Source organism: Phoenix dactylifera, chromosome 3 (assembly GCF_051530095.1).
Source record: "Phoenix dactylifera cultivar Ajwa chromosome 3, Ajwa_hap1_PhDact_Kaust_v1.1, whole genome shotgun sequence".
NCBI lineage: Eukaryota > Viridiplantae > Streptophyta > Magnoliopsida > Arecales > Arecaceae > Phoenix > Phoenix dactylifera.
The window spans coordinates 44588847-44613662 of record NC_143192.1 but is presented as its reverse complement, the minus strand read 5'-3'; the positions used below and the strand labels follow the sequence as shown (position 1 = coordinate 44613662).

The following is a 24816-nucleotide window of genomic DNA, read 5'->3' as shown; positions in this document are numbered from 1 at the left end:
CAAATTTCTCATTGATTTTTCTAATATGGGTAATCTACTACTATTCAAGCTTTTGTCTATCCTCTCACAACTTCCATTATTGCCATTTATATCCTCCTTTCTGTTTTTGAGCCTTCAATATAATTTTGATTTTCAAGCTTGTCTCCTTGAGCATAGCATCCTTAAGACCTTTTTGCCCTTGTTTATTACAACTTGGTTGCTTTCCTTCCATATGCTACATAGAGTGATTTCAGAATTGTATATTTATTGCATTTTCTTAAATAATATGCAAATTTCCTAGTAATAGTTCTAACGACTAATATACTAAATATTCTTCATCATTACTATGTGGCATGCTATATTTTATTTATTTTTATACCATCTTACTCTTGTTACTTTGAGAGCATTTGAATATAATTCTAATTAAATTGTATACGAATAACATTTTTGCTGCATCTTAAAAGTCAGTCTTCCTTGTTTTTAGTTACACAGTGGCCCACTATCCTGTTGGATTGCTCAAAGATTTGACCTTGCTGCCTCATGCTGCTTTTGCTGTATAATAAACATGTTTTGTTTACAATTAACCCTAATTCAACGTTATGACAGCTAATAATATGTTTGAAAATGCGGAACACCCTACTTTCCTAGATGTGCTCATCTTCCCATCATAATATACAAAGAATTTTAGTGGCATGGTTTTAGTAATCCAAGTAATAAATAAATGTTAGTTTAGTCACAAAACTTGTCTTGAGAAGAGAATCAGGATCATCTGGGAATAGGTTGTGCTTGGGCCTTGGCCCAAGACCCAACTTTTTGTAAATTTGGGTGGCCTAGATCAGGGCTGGCCTGATTCAGACCTAGTACATATGGCGATAATCTAGAAAGAAAATCTACATACATGCATGCATATATGGATATGTATAGACAACCAAACATCAGCACCCGGGCTATGCACAACATGATGTTGCTTTTGTGGTAGGATTCCTGTCTTTGTTTGGGATTAGGCATGCAAAACTAAAAGAAATTGGCTCTTATCTTTGTAGAATGACTTTTAAGTCTTCAAGTTTAGGATATTCGTTTAGATGGTCATGATGTAGCTAGCTAAATCTAATGGCCATTTTTTTTTTCTTCATAGAAATTTATTGTCACTTTTATATATGATATAGATAGAGATATGCCTATTTGTCTGTTATTGATAGGCTGTAATGCGAAAAATTAAATAAGCTGATGTTTGAAATAGTGTGCCAAGACTTCGTACTTGTTTCAGTTTTGAATTTAAACGTTTTCATCTCTAATTTAGCAATCTTGGCTAGAAGAACATCCGAAGAAGTGAAAGTGAAACAGGTCAATAAAAATTATTAGTCATCACTTTATTATGTCGTTTGGGCTTTGGACGTACAGTTTCAGTGGTTTACTGTGAAAATTATAAAAAGCTTATTAAGTATTGCTAAAGGCTTGTCTTTCACATCATTTTAGAGAGCACCACATCATTGGATTTTTTTGGGTTACATGAGTATTGCAATGTTTATGATTGTTTGAGCTTAAATTACAATCTTCTCAGTCACTCTTCAGAAAGTCTATGTACTCTGCAAACTCTAACCTCATTCACTAAAAAAGTTCTCTCAGAAACCAAATATGTGTACGATGCTGATCATGCTTTGTTCAATTCACACCAATTCTCTCTTCGATCTTAAGAGACAAAATCTGAATAAATTATTGTCTGGATGCTTTCCAGGCTGTGAACTTTACAGATACTAAGGAATTCAGGGAACTTAAAGCCTGGCTCGATGAAATAAAGAACCGGCTGGATACTGCCTCTAGTGAAGGTGCTTAGTTGGGAAGGATTTGGCTTTCCACTAATGTAATGGTACGATAATTTCCGAATTTGTATGCTTTCTTTCTAATATCAAGTTGTAAGCGGACATGATAGCGAACTTCAATACTATTTTGACCTTTTCTTCACATTTGGCAGAAGCGTTGTACAGATTGAAATGTCCCCATGATTACGTCAACTGTAGCAGATCTCCATGGAATCTGAAGCTTACTGAGTTGCAAACAATTTAGTTACAATCAGTCCCAGCCACTCGTGATTTCTTCATAACAAGGTTGATACTTCATGGTGGTGGTGGGGGGTAGATTTGAATAAAAAAACTGGTCAGATCTTGTATCAGTTTTTCAAATAATGGGTTTTGAGCATCTTATGTACAAAATCGTTAAAGAGGGGAAGTATCATTAGTTTATTTATTCAGGGAAAAGGTTGAGCAGAACCTAGTTGACTCATTGAGATAACAAAAATGGGTGCACAGAAGGAAAGGGTATTGTTTATTTGTATCCATCTGTCAGAGCCAATTCGGTGCAAATATGTCACGTCGCGATGCGCACTATGAACTGAAACCCAATTCAAGAATCTCTGTTAGTTAAAGTCCGTGATTGGATGCCTTTGTATCTAATAGATTAATAGATCTCAGTTTGTATCTACATCATTTCACGGTGCTGAAGCTGGCGTTATTTTCCTCTTTGCTTCTCTTCTCAAGCTGGGAACCTGGTGTAGAACTCTCATCATGCTTAAGCTTTCCACAGAGTCCAGATGTAGTAGAGCCTCACTGGAAGCTTGCGTTTGGATTTAGCAAAACCAATATTCTCTCGCGTGTTTGCACTTCATTTGATGCTTCGATTGCTGAGGACAATCATCTGTTTCTTTTGGTTACAGGCGAGTCATCCATTTGTAATTAATACTTCATAAAACTCCGTAATTGCAATTAAATATGTCATCTCAAAGTACTCAAGGGTACTTTGCAACAGATGCCATTAGGGGCTTCGGTTTGTTTAGTTTAACTCTACCAGTCAAATCAATACCTGAGTTTCCTGAGGTATTTTAAACCCTTTGTAGATCAAATCTAGTAATATCAAGCTTGTTTTGATTTAAGCAAACAAAAGCGAAGCTTCATCATGGTCATGCACAAATCTAGTTGAGCGAGGGGCTTTGCTTATACATAACGATAGCAAAAACTGGTCGATCAGATTTGTGGCTTTATGTAATGACATTTCCAAGAAATTTTCCTGGCAACTCTGATTATTCATTTGTGAAAGGAGAACTTTGGGATATGCCACTGTGTCTAACCTCGTCATCTTTCGCTTTCTTTTTACTCACATGTTGAAGGAATGCTTGTTGATTTCATGAGCTTGGACTTCAACCAGTAAGGTTTGTGATGTTTGTATTCTACACGCCAAATAAAATCTTGCGTAAAATGCAATGTTAAATTAGTTTGTTGATTGTACTGTGGTCGAACCTTCAAATTCTATTCCCCAGTTAACTCACTTGTTAAATGAGTCATAACCTAGTTATTGTAGCTTCTTAATTTGATTTCTTGTAGGACAATTCAAGGACCAAGTGGATGGACGATCACCTTGACATGCTGACTAAAGGTCAATTTAGGTAAGAGTTGGAGCTTGATTTTAGTGGTAATTGTGGGCTAAAACATTATTGTAGATTCCAATGGTTGAAATAAAATGACAAATCCTGAACAAAAGAAAGAAAGAGTAACATAATATGATGCGAAACTCAGCTTCTTGCATACATCTGCATGTGGCCTAGCTTGCAAGGTTCTATAATCTTAGTTGCGTGAAATATAGACTTGTACTACTCAAATGTGATTAGAGAGCTTTCACATGATGCATGCCCAATACTGCACTTAGAAACTTTTTGTAGAAAGGGAATATGGTTAGTAAGGTAAACAAAGTGCATATGCTGGAAAAACTCATGCATTCACATGAATAGCTTACACTTATATACATACATACATATATAATATAAATATTATTGAATAATAAACTAGAACGTTGCATGGTTGGCCACACAAGGAAGAACCTGGTGGAGACATGTGATCTATGTAGAGCCCGCAGATAGCTTTTTTTGATTGTCCTATACAAAGCGGTGCACATGGATCCCTGTAGGCCTCAGTTACTTGTGTTTAATAACATGAATCGTAATAAACACACTAAATAATATATTATTTTTGAGTATTGATAGCCATATCTCCCTAAATTATTGAAAGCTTAGGTGAGATCGCTTTCATCTTCACTCATTATTATTAGTATTATTATTATTATTATTTTAAGCTGATGGAGTAGTCTTTCAGAAACAATGACGAGGATGATGAAGGCTCTAGATATTTTAATTTCTTTTTTCGTATTAGGGTTAGGGTTTTGCATATCAGAAATGGAAAGCAAAAAGAGCCACATGGACGGTTCCTTGTCAATTTTATAAGCAAAAACGACTAGGGTTGATAGCTGTACTGGCTCGATGATGATGAGAGGCGTCGGCGAGAACCACCTTCCTTGCACTGGATTTGCTGTTCTAGTGAAAACAGGACACAGCAGAATCTGTGTATCCACTTTCCATCTGAAAGATTAAAAATTGTTCGTTGGCCTTTGACAGGTGACGTTGAATTGTTGGGTGTCTGCGTAAGTTGGAGCCTCTGTAAATAAACAAACAACTAAACCAATAAATAAATAATCTTAAAAGCATTGGCTAAATCCTATGCGAGTTTGAGTTGGGCTCTTCATACAAACTACTCAGGATAAGCATATATTTCTAGTTCTAGAGGGAAAAGTGTTGGATAGTGTGATCGTGTTGGCTGATAGAATATTTCAAACATGATTTTTCTATACATTCTTTTATCCTAACGATTCTTCTTTTCTATCTTATTATTGACGATCGAGTTAGAAGACGTCTGTTCACCAAAGAAAGAAGAATGTAACACATTATTCCATCTGGTTGGCTTCATTCTACTAGCTAGGATTCTTCTTGTTGTAATCGTCATCTCCATTTTTCACATCTAAACCAGGCATCAGCTCAATCAAGATCCTAATAAAACCCCTCATAAAATAATTCTTTTAACCCCAGAAATAGAGAAAAAAAGAAGTTTTCTTTCTTGGCTTAGCTGCTTCTCTAGTGTAGTAGACATTCAAATGATGAAATCCAAGAGAGAAGATGGTAGGAAGTTCTAGAAACTATAGCAAAGGCAATTGAGTTCTAGATTAGCAACCTCAACACCCACCAGATATCGCTAGGATGAGCTCGAGATTGGAGACATATATAGCCCTAGAGAGCTTCCATGCATGTTGATGTGAATAAATTTCCTATAGCTGGGATCACCTTGTCCCCACACTTTGTTGGGAGATATGAAATAGAGAAGACAACTGATTTTCTTGTTGAAAGATAGTAATGAGGATCGTATGTGATGTTTAATCTTATATAAAATAATTAGTAGGAGATTAATAGATATATAGATGATTGACTCAAATCAAATGGCTCAAGCTTTTAAGTTGAACTGGATTCCAACTTGTATATCAAGTCCTTTTCCCGGTTAGACCTGAACTCATGTTTCTCCAATTAAAGATCCTTGGCAACTCTCGAAGCTGTAAATGTGTCAAAATTGGTCGCTCTTGTAAAGGATGATAACATGCATGCGAGCTGGTAGAGTTGAGTCATTGTGGCCATGATGATGGAGCGAGGTGCTGAGTTTGAGTACAGGCTTGAGAATATTTCTTGGAACAATGAACTCTTGTAATGGTGGAGCAAAGTGCTGGATTTGAGTGCATGTTTGAGTATGGTTCTTGGAACAATAGGCTCTTATGAGGGTGCGGTGAAATGGGTCTCTTAGAGAGCTAGAGAGCAATGTGAGCTAGTAGAGCTAAGTCATGGCGGCTGTGGCGTGCTTAGTGGTGAATCGTGGCTCTTAGAGAGCGAGATTTTTAGACTAGAGCGGCAACACAAAGCTCTTCTAGAGTGATCTCTTGAACTAGAGGGGTGTGACATGGGGTGCACAAAAGGATAATTAGACACGGACTTTGATTGGAGAGGAGTTGAGATCAAGCGTGAGGCTAGTCCTATATGGAATAATTAGCGAGAGATAGATGGATTGCTATTGGTGATTTGATCCAAAAAAAAAAAAAGAAAAAACAACCAACCCGTATTGATTTTAGCTTTTAAGTTGAATTGGGCTCGGAATTTCATATCAAAAAGTTGTCAAAGAATCTGTCCGGTTATGGAAGGAGTGACTTAGGATGTCCCAGTTGAACCTTAAAGATAACCACGAGCGAGTACATCAATACACCAAATTTGTAGTTTACAAGGACTCGAATGGCCATCCGAGTAAAATGAGCGTGCCTTGTGATTATGACTTGTCCCAAAGGATCCCACTCATATGTTGAAAGTAAAGAAATCTATACTGAAAGCTCTTTATAATCGTAGAATCAATATCTTTTTTTGGTGGGGTGGGGGGCGGTTAGGCTTGTCTCCAAAGTCCCAACTGTTCTTACTGGAGTTGGGCTGTAAAAATGGGTGATGTCGCAATCCTGTGAGCGCTAAAGCCAGTTTGAGATTTATCTTTTCAATGGAGCCCGCTGCCTTTCAGCATGCTAATGGATGATGACATATTGAAATACCCCTCCCCCTAAACAGCGTTTGAAAAGAGAGTCTTGGCCCTTTGTTTCACTGGAACACATCCTGTTATCATTGCAGAGAAAGGCATGGGCTTGTTATCCCTTTTTGCAAAAGCTGAGATTTGTTTATTCTCTTCATACTGAAGGAGAGGAATGTGTTGCAATGACCCAAGTGTAAGGAAAAGTGGGGAAAGGAATAAGGAAAAAAGAAAGAGAGAGAGAGAGAGAGAAAAGGTGTGGGGTTGTGAGGGGCCCCAAGATGGTGTTACTTGGGAGGGGAGGAGAGTGAAGCCATGTGCAAGGATTGCAAGTGGGAACATGAGCAATATCCTCCTATGATGACATTCTATAGCTATCAACCTGGCTGGAATCCTCTGTTACAAACCAACTGGAAAACCGAGTTCCCCACTTTACCACCAAGACATTTCCTTTCCCTTTGGGCGTTCCCTTCTGTTGTCATGCTTGGACCTCATATTAAACTAACCGATGTTATTACTTTTTCTTTTTTGATACAACAGCGTTTCACACGACACGTGCACGAGTGCGATCAATAAAATCAAAAAAAAAGAAGCTGTCAAAACGGATAAGGAACATCCGCTTGGTTCTCCTACAGAAAAACTAACCGATGTTCAACACGAAGCACAACGAAGAAGATGTGGAGATCGAGGGGTAGGTTTTGTAGGAAGGGATCAATGAGTGAATTTTTGGCTACTTGCTAGCCCCCTGTTCCTGATGCAACCAAAGGAGATTAAAGACTCATACTTTGGGAGGGGACTAAAGCTAGCATGTCCCCCACACTCTTTGGACTGCATAGTTTTGAAAGAAATATGAGAGACGGGTCAAATATCGACTGCATTCTCAAGCATCTCCTCCGTTTAAAAAGTAAAATAAAATACAATATATGGAATACGGTGCTGAAGGATGAACTGGACATCTTGGAATGGTGTCTAATCTATGATGGAAAAGGAGCTTAGTAGGCAATTAATTAAAGGTTGTTGGTCTGTTAATGACATGGGTGTGAGAATCTAATTTGGTGAGCCGTGGTGAGGTCATATATGATAGCGAAGGATGAGCTGTTGTTGGACGCGAGAGAAGTGAACCACCTTCACCCACGTCTCCTCAAAAGTGCTCTCGCTAAAACTAGTCTCGGATGACATGGCACAATTTTGGTCTTTAGTCATTTTGATTACCCTAATTGGAAAGGGCGCAGCAGGTCATGTAGGTAGACCATAGGAATAAACCTAGATGATGTAAGCGGGGTAGATGAGCGCATGATGAATGAGATCTATATGAAGGAGTTGAGGTAATTAGTATTGTGCACCGCCACATGGTGAATATGGTATAGGGTGTAATTTTTTCATATGTGCCTAAGATAAAAAAAAAAAATATAGGTCGCACTCGAAGCCACTCACGGTTGTCAGTACTTGTTAGGTTTATACCATGCAAAGAAAATCTGGAGCTTAATAAACCTATTCGGGTATTGGCCTATGGTCTATGTGTTCATCTAGATGCTCAAAACCATAGTCCACTAGGGTTGGCAACGCGTTGGTTTTTCGTTAGTCTCGCATGCTAAGATTATTAAGTACATGCATGACTTGACTTGGCAGGTTGCTATTTTCAACTTGTTTCAATTATTTAGCCAACAATGCTTGCTACTCTCTTACCGCAAAACCCAGCAACTGGGTCAGTCAACTTGACCGGCCCAGCAAAAAAAAAAGAAAAAAAATCGGCACGTGCTTGGAGAGAAGAGAATTTCCGAGGGAAGTCTTCGTCCTCCCCAAGATGGTCGAACAAAATATGAATCCGACTCCGGGTCAGATTTTGATTGCAGTCGAGCTCTATTTAGAGTTCCTCCCTATCCTCTTTTTCACCTCACCAAGGAACTGGCACCAATCGGAGCTCTTCGTCGGAGATCTCTTTAATTTTCTCTTCAAAGATCGGTTGTTATCGCGCTGTTGTTGCATTGAAGTGCCACTAGAAACTAGTAAAGACCCAGCCCCCCTCGAGCCACCCTCTCTCTCTCTCTCTTTCTTTTGGGTTCTTTGGAGCCTCAATGCCGGCCGATAATCATCAAATTTTGGGCAAAAAGGGGATGCTCTGCTTCCCCTGTTTTTGAAAACTGACCCTGTTTTCTTTTGATTTTGGCTACCTCCGTCGTCGACGCTTGTCGCCGAAGGCCTCCATCCAATTTCTTATAGTGGCTAGAAGCCATGGTCGAAACTCCAACCGCCAAGATGTTGTGGATTCCACCATTTAAGGGGTCAAAATCTCTATTTTTGTTGGTTTTGGCGCTACTGGTCGCCATCGGCCGCCTGTTGGCTGGCCATGAATCTCTGACCTCGAGTACCACCTGTAGCCATCCCCTTCCCTTCCTCTTCTTTAGTTAGAGAGAGAGAAGCTTGCTCTCTCTCTCTCTCTTCCTCTCTTTCTCTTTTGTCTCTCTTGATTCTCTCAATACCGAACTTTCTCCCTCTAATGGACTTTTTTCTCTCTACTGAAATTTCTCTCTCTACTCTCTGTAGAGATGTTAGGTCTAGTATGACACCTCTCTTTGTGATTCTGGATCTACCCTCATGAAGGGCCCTGATCCATGTTCGGCGGATGGCACATCAAATCCCATCTTGGCCTTTCCCAGATACTATTAGATTTGGTCACCTCTGATCTCTATTAAACCATCTGTAACCTAATTCAAATATGATCAAATGAGTTTTGCCTTGATTAGACCAATTGGGGTATCGGGTACCCCGACTTTGTCAATCCTATGAGGGTATTGAAATTAGGATTTTTATTTTTGGAATAAATATGATGAATTCTTATGAAAATATAATTTTTAAATACTAGGATCTCAAAAATATTTTTTGAGATTAATTGGACTGATACTTTGGATTTGCTCGTAGAATAAGTAATGTTTCACTTTTACTAAATTTATTAGCAATCATTAAATTATTATATTCATGACTTTTGAGTGGTATTATTCATGATACATGAATTTAATGGATTGCATATTATTACAAAAATATTATTTTAGAATATTATGATGATATATGATATTATTATGGATATGATTGATTGATTTTAACACCGCATGATTTTAGAACTAAAATATAAAACCTAGAATTATTTTAATTTTGACCTAGCTATCTTAAAGACCCCACCAATAGGGGCTAATACGTTGGCACATAATTTGTCTTGAAGGTTGTATCTAAGATGATTAGAAACATACCGCCAGCAGACCAGCAGTCTTGAATGACTTTGCTGCAAAATAATGCGCAGCTCACCGCAAGAAAATTAATCAATGTTATGATCCTACCACAAGATGATGTGGTTATACGATTTCTTATTATTTTAGAAATTCAGAGAATTAGCCAGATCAGAATTTTTAATATGGAAGAGTGACTAGCAGAATTTTGACACAGATTATCTTAGATTAGAGTTCATTTAAATTGATATATTATCTTAGAATAATATTAGAATTATGAGATATTTAAATGTTGAGTTAGTTATTGAAATAAAAATTTGCATATTATTTTTTATAGTTGTTCAGCTGCATGTTTATGATATCATATTGAGATGTCTTTCATGCTTGTGAGAAGAGTTTTCTATAAGTATGCAGCGGTTGACACGATCCTCGGTTCGTGAATGCGGGTCGGGGGCATGATAGTTATATTGAATCTTTTTCTAGCATTTTGGATTGCATGTTTAATCAACATTTTTTTTTATTCTATAGAGTGCTGAACTTGAGTAGAACAATATTTTTTCAGAAATCTATAGTTCAAGGCAACGCAGGTTTAGTGAACTTTAGCAATTGATGAAATAGGGTAGCAGATCATCTACGGCTCAAGTTGAAGGAACTTTGAGTAACTCATAAACAAGGGAAATTTTGGTTGGCTAATCCTACAGCTGTCTTTCTATTGAAAAGTTTATTTGTGAGGCATCAACCAGTTCACAATATGAACGAACTAGGCTTGCAAATGGACCGAGTCATGGATAAACAGCCTAAGTTGAGCTCATTAAAGTTGCTAGCTTAAGTTTGTTTTGAGACATCCCACGGACAGTAGAAGAATGGCACCTCATCCTACAAAAATAGCTAAGACCCCAGAATCCAACATGGTTATATTCCTCCACGTACAATCACTGCAAGACCTCGTTTTGGAGCCTTTGATTCTAGTTTTGCCCCCTTACGGTGGTCCACATTTTGGTTCAAAATGACTGCCCCAAGTATGGTGTACATTCGGGAGAAAAGGTGATCACTTCAAGAGATTGGTTTTAATGCTTTCTGCATTGATAATTTTGGCAGCCACCCGGTTGGATTTAAATACTGTTTGAGGGTCATACACAGTAGAGATTGGCGCGTGTAATTAGTTCTTTCATTTCACCGACATCTCAATGGAATTCTCTCTCTTACTGAGACCCACAGTTTGAAAGGCTAGTTATTTAATGGAGTGGCTACATTCAGAGCTCGCATCTCTTATGGGTCACCAAATTCATACAGATGAATAATGGTGACATAGCGGAATTTTTTTATTGCCCATTTGTTTGCCATTTTCTCCTAATTTAATTTCCACATCAGAAAATATTGATCAATTGTTAAATTTGGTTAAGATTGCATTAGAATTCAACTTGAAATATATCTATTTAAGGTTGAGCAGGCAGTTACTGTATTGTGGCATTCTCCTCGAGCAAAAAGGCGTGCCGTGGAATAATCCCTAGCAAGTCTCCAAGGCACTTCAATGCAAGTAATTTAAGGCCATGGATTAGTATAGATAGTTTATTTTACCAAGTGAGATTCAGCAAAGTTTCTCATGATTAATTTAGTATGGTTTAGGCCAAGTCTAATATACTTATTTTTTTTCCAATAAAGTCAAAATTAACATAATTCAATATAGTTGAGAGCACCAACTAGTAAAGTCGATGAAGTGTTTGAGAATTAGTACCAAGGACTTGGATTAAACTCTGCCATCATCTAGATCTCAATGAGAAGTTTCCTATCCTTGTTCTCCACCAAATAATAATGATGATGACGACGACGACGACAAGAATAAGAACAACAATTTAGACCAAATATGGCCAACTTGTATTAATGTGGCATCTTAGTTTGAAGCAAGTTCCCAACAAAAAAAAAAATAATTATGAAAAAAGTAATTAGATACCATGTATTTGTGAGAATTATTTATTTTCTAGTAATTTTTATTGTATTGTCATCAACTCCATGATTGAAATAAATTAACAATGTTTTGTATTATAAAAAAAAGTGAAAAAGATTGTAAAATCGGTCAAAAACATAACATTTGAGCATGCTCAATGGTGCTGCACCATCTACAAGATATATTTTTTAATATTTTACCTTTGCTCTATGTACCTGTCGAGATCGAGGCTTGACAAGCAAAATAGTAGTAGTTTGGAAGAAGTCCCATCTGGCGTCCAGGTAAGAGGAAAGGTAGGCGGCCGCGCCTTGCTTTTCCACGGTCTGGCCACGCCAAGGGCAACTTTTTCCAGTTTCCTTCTTAAAAATGTCCATTCTTCCATGTATCTGCGCCTCGTTATGATGCTCCTCTTGGCCTCTCCCCCATCTCTTCCTCTCCCATGCCAACCCCCTCCTTCCAGCCCAATACAGTCATGGCAATCAGTGCTGCTTCTCTTCCCGTCTCCTTCCCCTTCACCCATCTCCGGAAAGTTTGGGACTTTGCTTCACTACAGAGATCTCAGGAGGCTAATACCAAAATCTATAGAGCATGCCCTCTTGCATTGGAAAGCTTAATTTCTGGTCACCTTTTCAAAGTGTTGGAAGATACAAGCAAGAAATGCTGAAAACAACAACCAGTAAAGCTTCCAATTTGGCATCACATAAGCACGGAAATTATAAATATGACACCCGGAAACTTAGAGCTGGGATGTGTAAAACAGAGAAGTTTCGAAGAAACTAAACCTTTTGTCATTCTTCACCAAGTTTAGGATCCGTCTTTTTTTTTTTTATCTTTGCTTTGCTTAGTACAAGAACGCTTATATGTTGATTTGAAAATTACTGATCCAGCACTCTTTGCCATGCTGGATCAATCTCGTAGTTTTGACCCCTTTTTTTTGTATTTGTTTGTTAGAGATAGCATAGTTTTGACTTGTTATGCTTCAAACAAAACATTCAGCTGCTGCCTCCTTCATTTTCAAACAGAAGTACTTTTTTTAAACAATGAAATAGTACTGATTGCAACTCTATTACTAGGAAAAAGTCCAACAAAGAATTTACAAATGTTAATGCGCATTTCCTAGTCTAATCACGGGCAGTGTAGAACAAAGACTCCTATGGACGGACTTTAGGACTCTGGACGGGAGAGAGCAAAGAAGAGGAATGCATCAAAAGAAAGGGGGAGTCGGTCAAGTAGCCAGATCTTAGGAATCCATGGAGAACGGAAGAAGGATAATTAGTTTGCAAGGTTTATATTGGGAACAGGGATTTTTTTTTTTTTTTGGTATTTGAGTAACCAGCGCACCCACCCGGTTTTGCCTCCTTAGCTCCTCATCCTTGAACCAGTGCATAGTTGATGTGGGATTGATCCATGCCTGCATAGGTCCTCACATACTCTCCGATCTTGCCATGCTAAGATCCAAATCCATTCAAATCTAATCACAAATATCATAATTAGTTCGTGGTCAGCTTAAATGGACATGTGCTGCAATATTCTGTGGTTCATATGGGTCATGTGTCAGATCCACCGTGATTCCATTTGTAATAACTCAAAATCTCATTCAAAAGTAGTTGGAAGGTATTCTTTAAATTCTTCGATTATATATAAGTATTCAAGATCTACTTAATATATATATGATGTATGACTAAATATATGTCCGTGACTTTTAAGAGGTATCTAGATGGTTATGGCAAAGATGATTGCGTTGTTGGACTATATAGAACCTTCCTTCCTTGTACCTCATGCTTATTCCTGAACAGGTAGCGGCCTCGTCAAACCTAACATCCCCTCTTAGATGGTTTTCTCGAAAAAAAAACAAAAAATGAAAACAAAAATTAAAGAAAAAAAAGGGAAGAAAACCAATTGCAATAAGATCGTAGACATGTGAGATACTGTATGCTAGCCGTATATAATGGTCATAACCCATTCCAAAGACATGCAAAGTGCAATAGGATGCAACCAATTATGTCCAGGCCATGCATGTCAGACCAATCAAACGGAACCAAATTAAACCAGCTATCCCACCAAACCGAGTACATTCCCAGATCAAAATCCCAGTATAGCGTATAAGGGGGTCAGAAGAAGCTTCTCTGCCTCCATGATTAAGGGCTCCAATCGATCACAGTGGCTGAAAACAGCTTTCTTTGCTCGACCAGAAAGATCAAGGATAGATAGGCTGAGAAGATGAAGTCCATGGCCATCCGTGCACGCAAGAACCGCATGCAAGCCCATCTTAGACTCCTTGTGTTCATACAAAAGGGACACTTTAGGAGGGCTAGATGCTGAGAAGATAAAGCTGAAAGGACCCTCCTCTTATATATTAAGAATTATATTAATCCTTCGTTGCTTGCTGAGAAGTTTGGATCACCATGCTTAAGTGGAAAGGTGGAATGCACTTCAAACTTCTTTTATATCCATTAGTGAGCCCACCATGCTGTCTTATCAGGCACATGCGGTCATCATACCAAGCTTTCACCAGTTCCTTTCTATCTATCTTATGTGTTGTAACCCCAATCCGAAATTAAATACTCTTATATCCCTCACTCCCATCATCCCCAAAGTCATGACGCTAGTAGTAGTAGTAGTAGTAGTCCGATGCATGATTTATAGTTATTGGATTACAGCTAAACAACTGGGAGGATCTTTTAGGTCAGAGTCGTGCTGAACTCACTCTTACCCCTCGCCTTGATTTGGTGTTCTAATCTTAATGTGACTTTTAACCGTGACATCTTTGACGAGCCCCCCCTGAATCAAGGGTCGACGATAATGGAGCCAATAGCAACGGGCCTTTTAGGTCGCCTTGATTGTTCCGCGGGACGCCAGAACGTGGCCTGAGGGCTGACAGCGAGGGGTGTTTTGGAGGATAACTACCAAACGTATGATTGCGTGCAAGGAAAATAGACTTTTATCGGCCTTGTGGTACGAAAAATACTTCATGTTGCTCACGAGATGAAAGGCGATGGATCAACCGAAAACGAGCGTCGTCGTGCTCCTGGATATCTTATTGACGAGTGGCTGGTGAAGGTAGAATTTAGCTGTTGCCTTGGATTCACCGACAATGGGAAGAGAGAGAGAATCTATAGTGTCAGATTGTGCCGATACCTATAATTGTGATAGGAGGCAACTTTAATTCTATTGGCAACGCAACTTCAGCGAGCATTCAGTAGAAAGATTTGCTTTTTGGTGAACAACGATCCTATCTAGATTCTTCGGTCATTTATCAAATTTTGTCGTGTCCTAATTGTATGAATTTTCTACAACTGGATTATAGAATCCATTACCCACCCGATGACAACAAAAGAAATCGAAACGGCCTCAGCCTCATGCGCGTAAACGAAGCCTAGCTTTTACGTGCGATAAAACAACAAGCAATTCAAAAAGACTCTCAAGTTAGTATTTGGAATTTGATTGCTTTCAAATGAGTCACTATTTTTTTTTTCGAAAAAAAAAACTATCATCGAATAGGCCGATGCCTATCATGATGCTAACACAAATCTTGCAAGCCACTTAACGTTAATTAAACCTCGACCCATTTACATCACAAGAGTTGAAAGTACAAAACTGATGTAAGCATCATATATAGTTTTCGCTAATCATCATTAGAGTTATCCGATCTACGTTAAGATGCGTGTGGATGGCATGCATCTCTAGCACTCGACATGTATTTCTAGTTAGGCTGGACGGCGTTGTTCTAATTGACACGTAGCCAACCAACTCGCTTGGCCGTGACGCGAGACCGGGGGGGGGGGGAGGTGAGGAAGTCGGTTGGTACGGTGGAGAGGCACGTGTGAGGATGAGCGTGCGTGCGGAAACTTTTACCCGATCCCGCGTCTTTATTCCGTCCCTCACTTCCCTCGTGAACCGTGAAGTCCCCGCACATGGTGCCGGCCAGTTTCTTACAGTTTGTCACCTTGCGTCCTTTACTTTCCCGGATGCGTCCACGGCATCCCTCCAAATGGCTCTCCTACATCTAGATTCTTTAGCCTGGGCGTTTGAAGATCTATCCCACCCTTACCCTTGGCTTTGTATAAATTTACACTCAATGGTCTGACCATTATCATATTTTTTCAACATTTTTCTTTTTCATAGTAATCATTATTTTATTTTTTTGATTTTGTCCATGCATTATCACATTAGGATTTCGATACGTTTGCATGCGACGAGCTCCAAATAGGCATGGATAGCCTGCATCAAATAACTATCATGAAAATTTTTATGAAAAATAAAATAATGAATATAAAAGTTTAAATATAATGTAGATCACAAATGGCCTCCATAAATATATATATATTGAAAGCAAGAATGGTTATCTTGAGGTTAAATGTAAATGTAAGGTCTGCTTCTAGTTGTTGAAAAATAGTCTTTTCCTATAGAAAACATCTAGAAATGGAGATCCTAATTATTAATTTTAATGGGCCTCAAATTATAGAAATCTTGAAGGTCAAGTTAGATTGTCTTGCACCTTGGAGTAACCAATGGAGAGAATGGCTACACAATAAATCTTCAAATGCATGAGGCAATAACACTAAATTAAGTTGCGGATTTATGCTTAAATCATGAAAATGAATTTTCCGACATAAAGGCGAAGTTCTCATCTCTAATAGATTAATTGATCAAAATAAGAGGCTTCACTATATATATATATATATATATCACCTTGTTGCATAATATAAATAGGTTAGTTTACCACACAAATTGGAAGATATATATGCAGTTGCATATATAGGTGGTCCAGTGAAGAATCTAAAACTAATGGAATGAGAAACTTCATGATTGACAACTTTTCTCAGAAGGGTAGTTATTTGTACATGGGAAATCATATATTCACCCCATGACAATAGCTGGGATGAAGGGCTCTTACAAAACGGCCATATTGGACGTCTCATAAAACAAGTGGAGAGAAATTCTTAAATTAGCTGCTTCATGGTTAAAAAAATAAAGGATCATTGGATAATTGTCAAAAGAGACCTAGAAAGGGCTATGAAGCAAGTCATATTAATTTGTTAAAAAATGGATCATTTTTCAAGAATGAACCTTTTCACTATATAAAAGGATTGAGAGGTGAAGTAGTAGTATGCCACAAAAATGTGTCGAGCGAACAATGGGTATAATTTTGCGCTCCCATGTGCCTCATTTTTCTATTAATGGAAAGTGCATTTCTTCTTTTCTAATCATAAAGAAAGTAACTTTTTTTTTTTTTAATGAAAACGGCAATTCACATAGCTCTAACGTGAGTACCACCTGCTAAGTTACCTGAAAGTAAAGAGTACAAAGAAAGGGGTATATCTACTGCGGATGTCTAGAGAAATTCCGCAGTATGCCGAGCGACAAAGGAGGCGATCCAGTCTGCTGCCCGATTCACCTTCCGGAAATATATAGAAAAGCAATCTTAAATAATTTCGATATAACAAGAAAACAAACATTTCAAAAACACTAAAAAAGAAACTATTCGTTAGCACGTCTTATGTTAACTATTTTTTTCTTCTTTCTTCCTTATCGTGACATCCATATATCCATCCTTATATCCGAGCAATTAATTAGGTTGGACCGGGCCAAACTATCTAGCTCATAAAAAATCATTCGTCTAAGCTAATTAAGCTCTCATCCATGAATTCAGACCATAATCTTCAAGCAAGTAGTCCAAGTCGAACACAACTTGACTCTTAAATAATGAAACTAATTGTTATTCATCTCTAACTAGTTTAAAAATCCAAAATAACCAAGCAGGAGTAGCACAACCTCGATACGAATATGAGAGAAACCAAAACTCAAAAAAATAAATCAAAAACATAGTTTCCACTTTGTGAAAAGGGTGAATGTGCTGGCAAGTGAAATATATAGAAAACAATCTTAAATAATTTCGATATAACAAGAAAACAAACATTTCAAACACACTAAAAACTGAGTTTTTTTGGGGGGAAAATAAAGATCAAGAGAACTCTATGAATACCACCAAAAAATCAGTCACCAGTGATCAGTGATCTTTTCTCCAAACTCCTCCATAACATGTATCCATAAACATTGAAAAGAAGAAGGAGGAGAAAAAGGAATAAGAACGATCTCATAACATAACAGAATACAAAGTGGGTGAGAAATTGGTGGCTGCATGGGAACGAGGACGAGGAGAGGGTATTGTGGGAAAAGCAACGGATGGCCCTCTCCACGATCGACCTGGCCGGGGGGCGACAGGAGGTGAGAGTCGCGGCGGGCATTTTGGGAAGCCAACCAAAGCATGGTTGCGGGCTTATTGAAAGTTTGAAACACTTGCCCACCGGTGCCTTTTTTTTATATTTCACTTTTTTTTTTCTCTACATACGTATCGATCAGTCTGCAGCCCAAAAGCTTTGCTTCCCACCCAAAAAAAAACGCCAATATAAAAAGAAAAAGCTAGGCTCCAAAAAAAAGAAAAGAAGAGGAAGGGGAGAGGGTGAGCATCTCAACGGCATCGGCAGCGTCTGCAACCCTAAATCCCACCTTTTCCAAATTTTATACTCGGAGGCCAGGTTGGGAGAATACCTTCCCTCCACTCTCCCTCCACTTTTTTATTGGAGACTTTAGTGAGTCCTTAGTCCTTACCGTACTCAAAGTAAACTTATCGAGCTAAGCTAATATTAGTGAAAGATAATAATATATAACAACAAAGAGGTAATAACAAGTTTAATGGCAATGTAAGAAGAGGTACAGAAGCAAATCAAGACAGAATAATAATGACAAGACGAATAGGAGATGTACATTGTTGCAGTGCATAAAACAACATATTAAAGACCTTCATCATAATTAATTGATTTAAAATGAAAGAAAATAAAAATAAAAATCCCCGCACCAAACACCAGCCATTCTCCCGGCATTAATCTCATTTTATCCTAGCTCTTTTTTTTTTTAAATTATTTTTTCTTTGGTTATAGGTCCACTTTAACTTGAACTGGAAGTCACACAGAGGAGAGAGAAATAGAGACTGAGATTTAGAGACAAACAGTAGTGTGGATATACAAATTGTGAAGGAGGAGAAGTAGGCTTCTTGTTGCTGATGACGTTGAGGACTTATTTTCTCTGCTCCTCCATTCCAATGTAGAAAGCCGGATGCCAATTCTTCATGCCTCTTTTTTCGCACCTCCCTGTGGGCCTCGTGTGGATGCTGTTTGCGCGAGCTTATTACCGCCTTTGGTCCATGTCCGCCCCTTCCATTGGCCGAAGAGGATTCTTATTCCACAACAAATCAATAAATAGCAAAGGATGGATTGACGCAACGGACATCATCATCCAGAAAAACTTTTATGTTGACATGTACGATGCAACTAATGGTGCCGGTAAGTAGAAGATGGAGTTGAAGAAGAAGAGGAAGATAGAAGTGACGGTAGATAGATGATGATGCACTCAAGAAGAGGAGGAGGAGGAGGAGGAGAAGAAGAGGAAAGAGAGGACGAGTTTTGGGTGTTGAGGTCGTAGATGGTTGGTGGTAACATATGGTACAGTGAGAGGAAGAAGGGATAAATGGTGGCGGGATCGTAGATCTACTGAACCATGGCCAAGAAGGAACCTGCAGTCGGGGCCGCTGTCGACGTTGTCCCTCCGCCGCCGCCCACATTAGGCCTCTGGAACTGTATCTTGTATTGCATCTTCCCGTCCTCATCATCCTCGTCGTCATCCTCATCGTCATCTTGGTCGATGTTATCGCTGTCGGGTTCCTCCATCTTGTCATAATCTTCCATGGTCGGCTGCTGCTGCCGTTGATCCATCAGCTCCTTCACAATGTCTTCTGGCTTCAATGCAATCAATTAAATTTAGATAGGAGCAGGGCTAGAGGAGAGATTGTTAGAGATGCAAATAGGGCATCGCTTACCTTCTTCATCGTCATGCTGCCGGCACTGCTGCCTTCTTCAAAGAAGCTTGGTGGAAGTCCCCCATTGCTGGTCTGTATCTGCACAGAGCCCGACCCTCCGCCGCCCTCAGAATTGGCGCCGTTTCTGCCGCCGCCGCCGCCGCTGTTCTTATTGTTGTTGCTGCCATTCTTGGTTTCGGTCTCTGCTGATGGCTGTTGTGGTGGTGGTGGCGGTGGCGGCGCCTGTGGCGGTGCCATGGTTATGGGAAGTTCACTCCGTTCTTGAGGGTTGGGATCGGGATCGGTTTGTTGCTCTTGGTGCCGCTGAATCCCGCCACCACTGTTGCTGCCGCTGCCACCGCTACCGAGGTGCTTCTTGCGGTAGAGGGCATCCAATTGGTGGAAGTATGGGCAGGTCTTGGAATCCTCAGGCCGCTTCCTGTTGCTCTCCTTCACTTTCTTGAAATACTTGTTGATGTTCTCCCACTTTTCCTTGCACCTCTTGGCGCTGCGGTTGTATCCAAGCCGCTGCATTCCGGCCGAGATCTCCTCCCACAGCGGGCCCTTGGGCCCAGCCTCCTGATACCTTGAGTCGAGCCCGCTCCGCAGCTTAATCAACGCGTGGACCTCCGCCTTGGGCCACCGCGAGGGCGACACAGGCTCAAAGTTCACTGTCCCGACCGGCTCCGGCTGCTCTGGGACCGGCACCAGCTCTGAAGAAGATGACACCTGATGCCGTCCAATCTCCGTGCTTTGGTGGTGTTGGTGGAGCTCTTGCTGCTGCTGCGATGGCTGCATCGGTGCGGGTGGCCTCTGCTGCTGCTGATGCTGCGGCTGCGGCTGTTGGCTTTGTTGCTGAGGTGGTGCCGGTGGCGGCGCTACGGAGGATGCATGGACGGCGGTAGCTGGCACGGTTGGCAGCGGGATCGTCTGGCCGCTAATCTTCTGGATGCAGGAAATGATGGCGGCGTCACGGGACGCGGCCATGGCACGCTCCTGGGCGAGGAGCTCGTGCTCGTGGTTGAGCCGCGCCATCTCCTGCCGTCTCCACGCCTCCTCTCGTATCATCCGATCCTGCTCCCTCTTCTCGACGGTCTCCAAGAAACGCTGCTGCATGGACTCCTGCCGCTCCATCACCTGCTTCATCAGCCCCTCGAAGAACGCCATCATCTTCCGACTGCCCCCAGATCCACTGCGCTTCCGTTTCCGTCCCTCCCGGCTCCCGCCAGCCTCCACGGTCTCCTCGTCGTCGGACTCGGAGGACGAGGAGGAGGAGGTGTTGGACGAGAAGCTGATCCCGGCGGCGGCGGCGGCGGCGGCGGAGCCGGAGATCCCGGGCGGTGCGACACCGGTGGCGGGGGTCAGCTCGGCGCCGACCCGTGTTGGCATCGCGATGGGAGGTGGGGCCACGGCGGAGACGGGAGGGGGTTGGATTCTAGCGGAGGAGGGGCCCGCGATCCCGGTGCTGATCCCAATTGGGGTTGTCGGGGCGGCAGCTGTGGCGGTGGTTAGGCCCGGTGCAGCGGCGGCGGCGGAGGAGCTGCTGCTGCTGTGGAGGGCTTCGAGCTGGCTAAAAAAGCGGTAGCTCTTGCCGTCCTGGCGGCCGGCCCGGCCTTCCTTGGTGCGCTTGTAGTATTTGTGGACGTTCTCGAACTTCTCTTTGCATTTCTTTGCGCTCCTCCTGTAGCCCAGCTCCGCTAGCCTCCTGCCCACCACCCAAACAACCCCATAATGACGATCACACGCACAACAGACCAGACCGCTAATAATAATAACAGCAACAGAAGGAAGTGAAGGAAGATGAGAGAATCATGAAAGCATATATATACATCCTCACAAAGAGCATCTAATTAAAGCTCTAATTATTAGCTCATCGTAACAAAACTAAAACAAAGTTATCAGTTTTATGAAGAGTAAAAGGAGGAGAATAAATTAAAACTAAAACTAAATGTGACCTTGATGGAAGGGGAGGAATGCATGGGGTTTTCAGTCTCTCTCTTTTTTCCCGGGGTTTTCAACAGGTCTCCGAAATTAGAAATTTGGGCATTGGTTGGGATCGATGCAGCGGATCCGAAGCGGCACTTATCGAATTCAGAAGCAGAAGTGGAGGGGACTTGATATAATTTAAAAAGAAAAGATGCTCCGCTCGTGAACCACGGGGGGAGGAGATCTGGGACTTGGAGGGAGGGAGGGAGGGGGAGTTGTATTGGGAGAAGAGGACTGACTGGCTTCTTCTTTCCCAAAACTGGAACTAATCCAAACAAGGGCAGCAGGAGGAGGCAGCGGCTGCTGTAATACAGTGCGCTCCGTGGTACGAACACAGTCCCAGATCGTTACTCATCTGTCTATCAGAATTCTCAAAAGTTTTGCTCTTATTTCATCCCGGTGCTAAAGCCCCAGAAACCGTTAAGCCCTCCGTCTCTCTCAATTATGGCACCCGAGATCCGTGATCTCTTCTCGCAAGGGAATTGGGACGTAGCACAAGGGAGAGGAGGCCAGGGGGGTGGAAGAGCGTGCGGAGGGAAGGAAGGAAAAAAGATAAGAGAAAGAGGAGGAGAGGTCCGGCGTCCACATTTTGGAACCTGGGCAGTGGCTGCTGGCTGTTAGAATTCTGGCGAATTTTTTGGCTTTTTTCTTTTTACCTGGAGACGTCCTCCCAGAGGGGGCCCTTGAGGGTGGCGTCCCGGAAGGCGGCGTCCATCTCGGAGCGGATCTTGAGGAGGGCGAGCGTCTCCTGGCGGGGCCACCGGTTGCCGGTCGCGCCTCCGCGCTCGACCTCCTCGCCGGCGGCCACGAGAGCCTCGTCATCGGGGAAATTCCCGGGCACGGCGGGGACCAATTCCTCGAAATTGGAGGAGGGTGGGCGGGGGCCTGTGCCTGGCGGCGGGGGCCGGCTGCTGATGGGGGAGGCAGCCTCGGCGAGCTGAGTCTGCGGCGGCGGGGCCTGTTGCTGGAGGGGGTCGGGGTTGGAAATTCCGAGCATGTGAGCTCGGGGGGAGGAGAATGGGGTCATATCCGGCGGAGGAGGAGGCACCCCATATTGGGACCCTCCTTGCTGCTGCTGCATGGCTCCGGAATTTTTCCTCTCCCACTCCTCCGAACGCCTTTTGAGCAGTTACCGCACTGCTGCTGTGCTGCTCCCACTACTACTTCTACTTCCACTACTAATCTAGAACTGATTCCCTCTTCCTCTCTCCCTTGCTCTCAGTGGGGGTAGAGAGAGAGCGAGAGAGAGAAGGGGATGGGAATTGGAGGAATCAGAAATTGGAAAAGGAAATCAGTACAACAAGGGGGTGAAAAAGATGGAAGCATGGACAACTGGAAAGAGAGGGAGAGGGGGGAAGGGGCGGAGGAAAGAGAAAGGGAAGCCCCTACGAGCGAGTGCTGGCAAAATAACTTAAAAATTCACAATACCATATATACGCCTATATAAATATTAGGATGAGAAATATTATAGAGGAGGAGATGGGGTGGAGCGAGAGAGAGAGAGGGAGAGAGCGTGCGAGGAGAAGGAGAGAGAGCGAAAGAGAGAGGAAGATCCGAGAGCAGAATAGAAAGGAGCCATGAACAGAGAGAGAGAGAGAGATCTGAGGAGAGAGAAAGAAGGGTACAGAAGTTGATGATGATGATGATGTGAGAGGAAGAGGAGAGACGGGAAATGATAAAACAAACGAGATGCTGCGCTGTCAGGGTGGCTTACTTTGCTGCCTAATAATAGTTAAAACCGAAAGGACATACAGAAGAGAGAAGGAGCGTTCCTTCCTTGAGAAAATTTTAACAAAGATAACGCTGGGACAAAAGATTAGTAAGCCTCACACCGTCACCCCTCTCCGTTTCAAACCCAGGGCCGGGAACAATCCCCAACAGCTCATCCCTGGGAGTCTCCCGCATAAACATCAGTAACATTACATTAATTGTCTACAAGTAAATAAGATAGTAACAGGCCATGCTATTACGATAAACCTAAGAAACTGGCTGGTTTGATTCCTCCAGCTAACAGTTTGAAACCGGAGCAGTGCCTGGGCCCATAGAATGGACGGCTTCGATGTTGTTTTCTGGTCTCTCTAAATTTCTAAATGCTATCAATCATGTTTGTTGCTGTTGTTGCTGCTGTTGTTGGTAGTAGTGGCTGAGAAATGGTGGCCCAGCCAAGGCTTAATTGATGCAATAGGGCTAAGGAAAAAATAATAAATAAAAGAAGGGTGTATATAACACTAGGAGAGCGGTAGAAGGGATAATATGGGGGGGTGAAATGAAAAAATAAAAATAAAAGCGGTAGGAAGGGAGACAAGAACACATTGCAACAGCTGTAGAGTGGGCCCCACGGAGGGGTATGGAACGTGCCGGGCGATTATCGCGGATCCCACAGAAAACCCCAACCGCCATCCAATCAAACCCCCAAAATAAACCCACACCGTGGCATGTTACGCCAGGTAATAATCCCATTATTAATTCCAATGTCACGCAAAAGAAACCTTTAATTAACCCATAAACTATTCTATTCCAATACACCCAGCTAGAGAGAGGAAGATAAGAATCACTTCACCACGTGGCACACGACTCCATCTGCATCATCCATGATCTCCCGAGATGACAATGATTGATGATGCCTAGGGGGGGACCTTAAGTAACCCATAATTATTTATCTACAATGTTAATCGCCATATTTTTTTTTTTACATTAGTTTAATTGTGCTTACTGGGGTTCGTTAAAATATCTCCTGGCGAGCGATTTATTGGCGAGCATGGGGCTTGTTTGTTCTCTATATAATGGTGGGGGGAAGCATGGGGATAGAGTTATTACGGAGGGACCCACGACTCCGAACTCCGCCTGATCTGGTCAAGTAATAATAGAGCCCCATCCCTTCCCATCCCCCTCTCCTCCCTCCCCTGTTTTTATTACAATTATTGTTTCTTATTCTTCTCCTTATTATTATTATTTATCTCCATCTCTCTCTCCTCTTTCTCTCTCTATGCCTATTCTATTCCTTTCTTCCATCCCTTCCTTTCCTCCCTCGTCCCCCATAGAGCACTTCTTTCACGGTTCATTTCAACTACTAACCGGGGAATCAAATTAAAACAAAATAAAGGGGTACATCGCCTCATACTCTGTTTCTCTCTCTCTCTCTCTCTCTCAATCATGGCCGTACGCTAATTGGATTCCGTGGTAGATGCCGACCAGATGGACAGCGCGGTACAGCACAATAAAGACTCTCTTGTAGCAAGCCATGGCATCTCTCACAAATTAAAATTCTTCTACGGTAATAAAAGAAACGTGTGACAAGGGCAATGGAGAATGGGAGGAATACTGCCTGGGCTTTTCTGGACGTCGTTGCCATCAATTTTTTTTTTTTTTAACACGTCCATATAAACTCCATCTCAAGTTCCACCT

The 24816-nt window shown here is 41.7% G+C and overlaps 1 protein-coding gene across 2 annotated transcripts; it reads right to left on the bottom strand.

The window, feature by feature from the left end:
* Positions 1-18289: 18289 nt before the first annotated feature.
* On the bottom strand, positions 18290-23326 carry LOC103708474 (trihelix transcription factor GTL1). Of its 2 annotated transcripts, none has more exons than XM_039121447.3 (3): positions 22068-23326; positions 19447-21130; positions 18290-19366 (listed from the first exon to the last, which is right to left on the bottom strand). In XM_039121447.3, exons 1-3 carry the CDS (start codon positions 22490-22492, stop codon positions 19118-19120), a joined length of 2358 nt encoding a protein of 785 aa, XP_038977375.3. In that variant the 5' UTR covers positions 22493-23326; the 3' UTR covers positions 18290-19117. The 2 variants fall into 2 exon arrangements, with proteins under 2 accessions (XP_038977375.3, XP_038977381.3); XM_039121453.3 differs by having other exon boundaries at positions 18290-19362.
* Positions 23327-24816: the final 1490 nt, after the last annotated feature.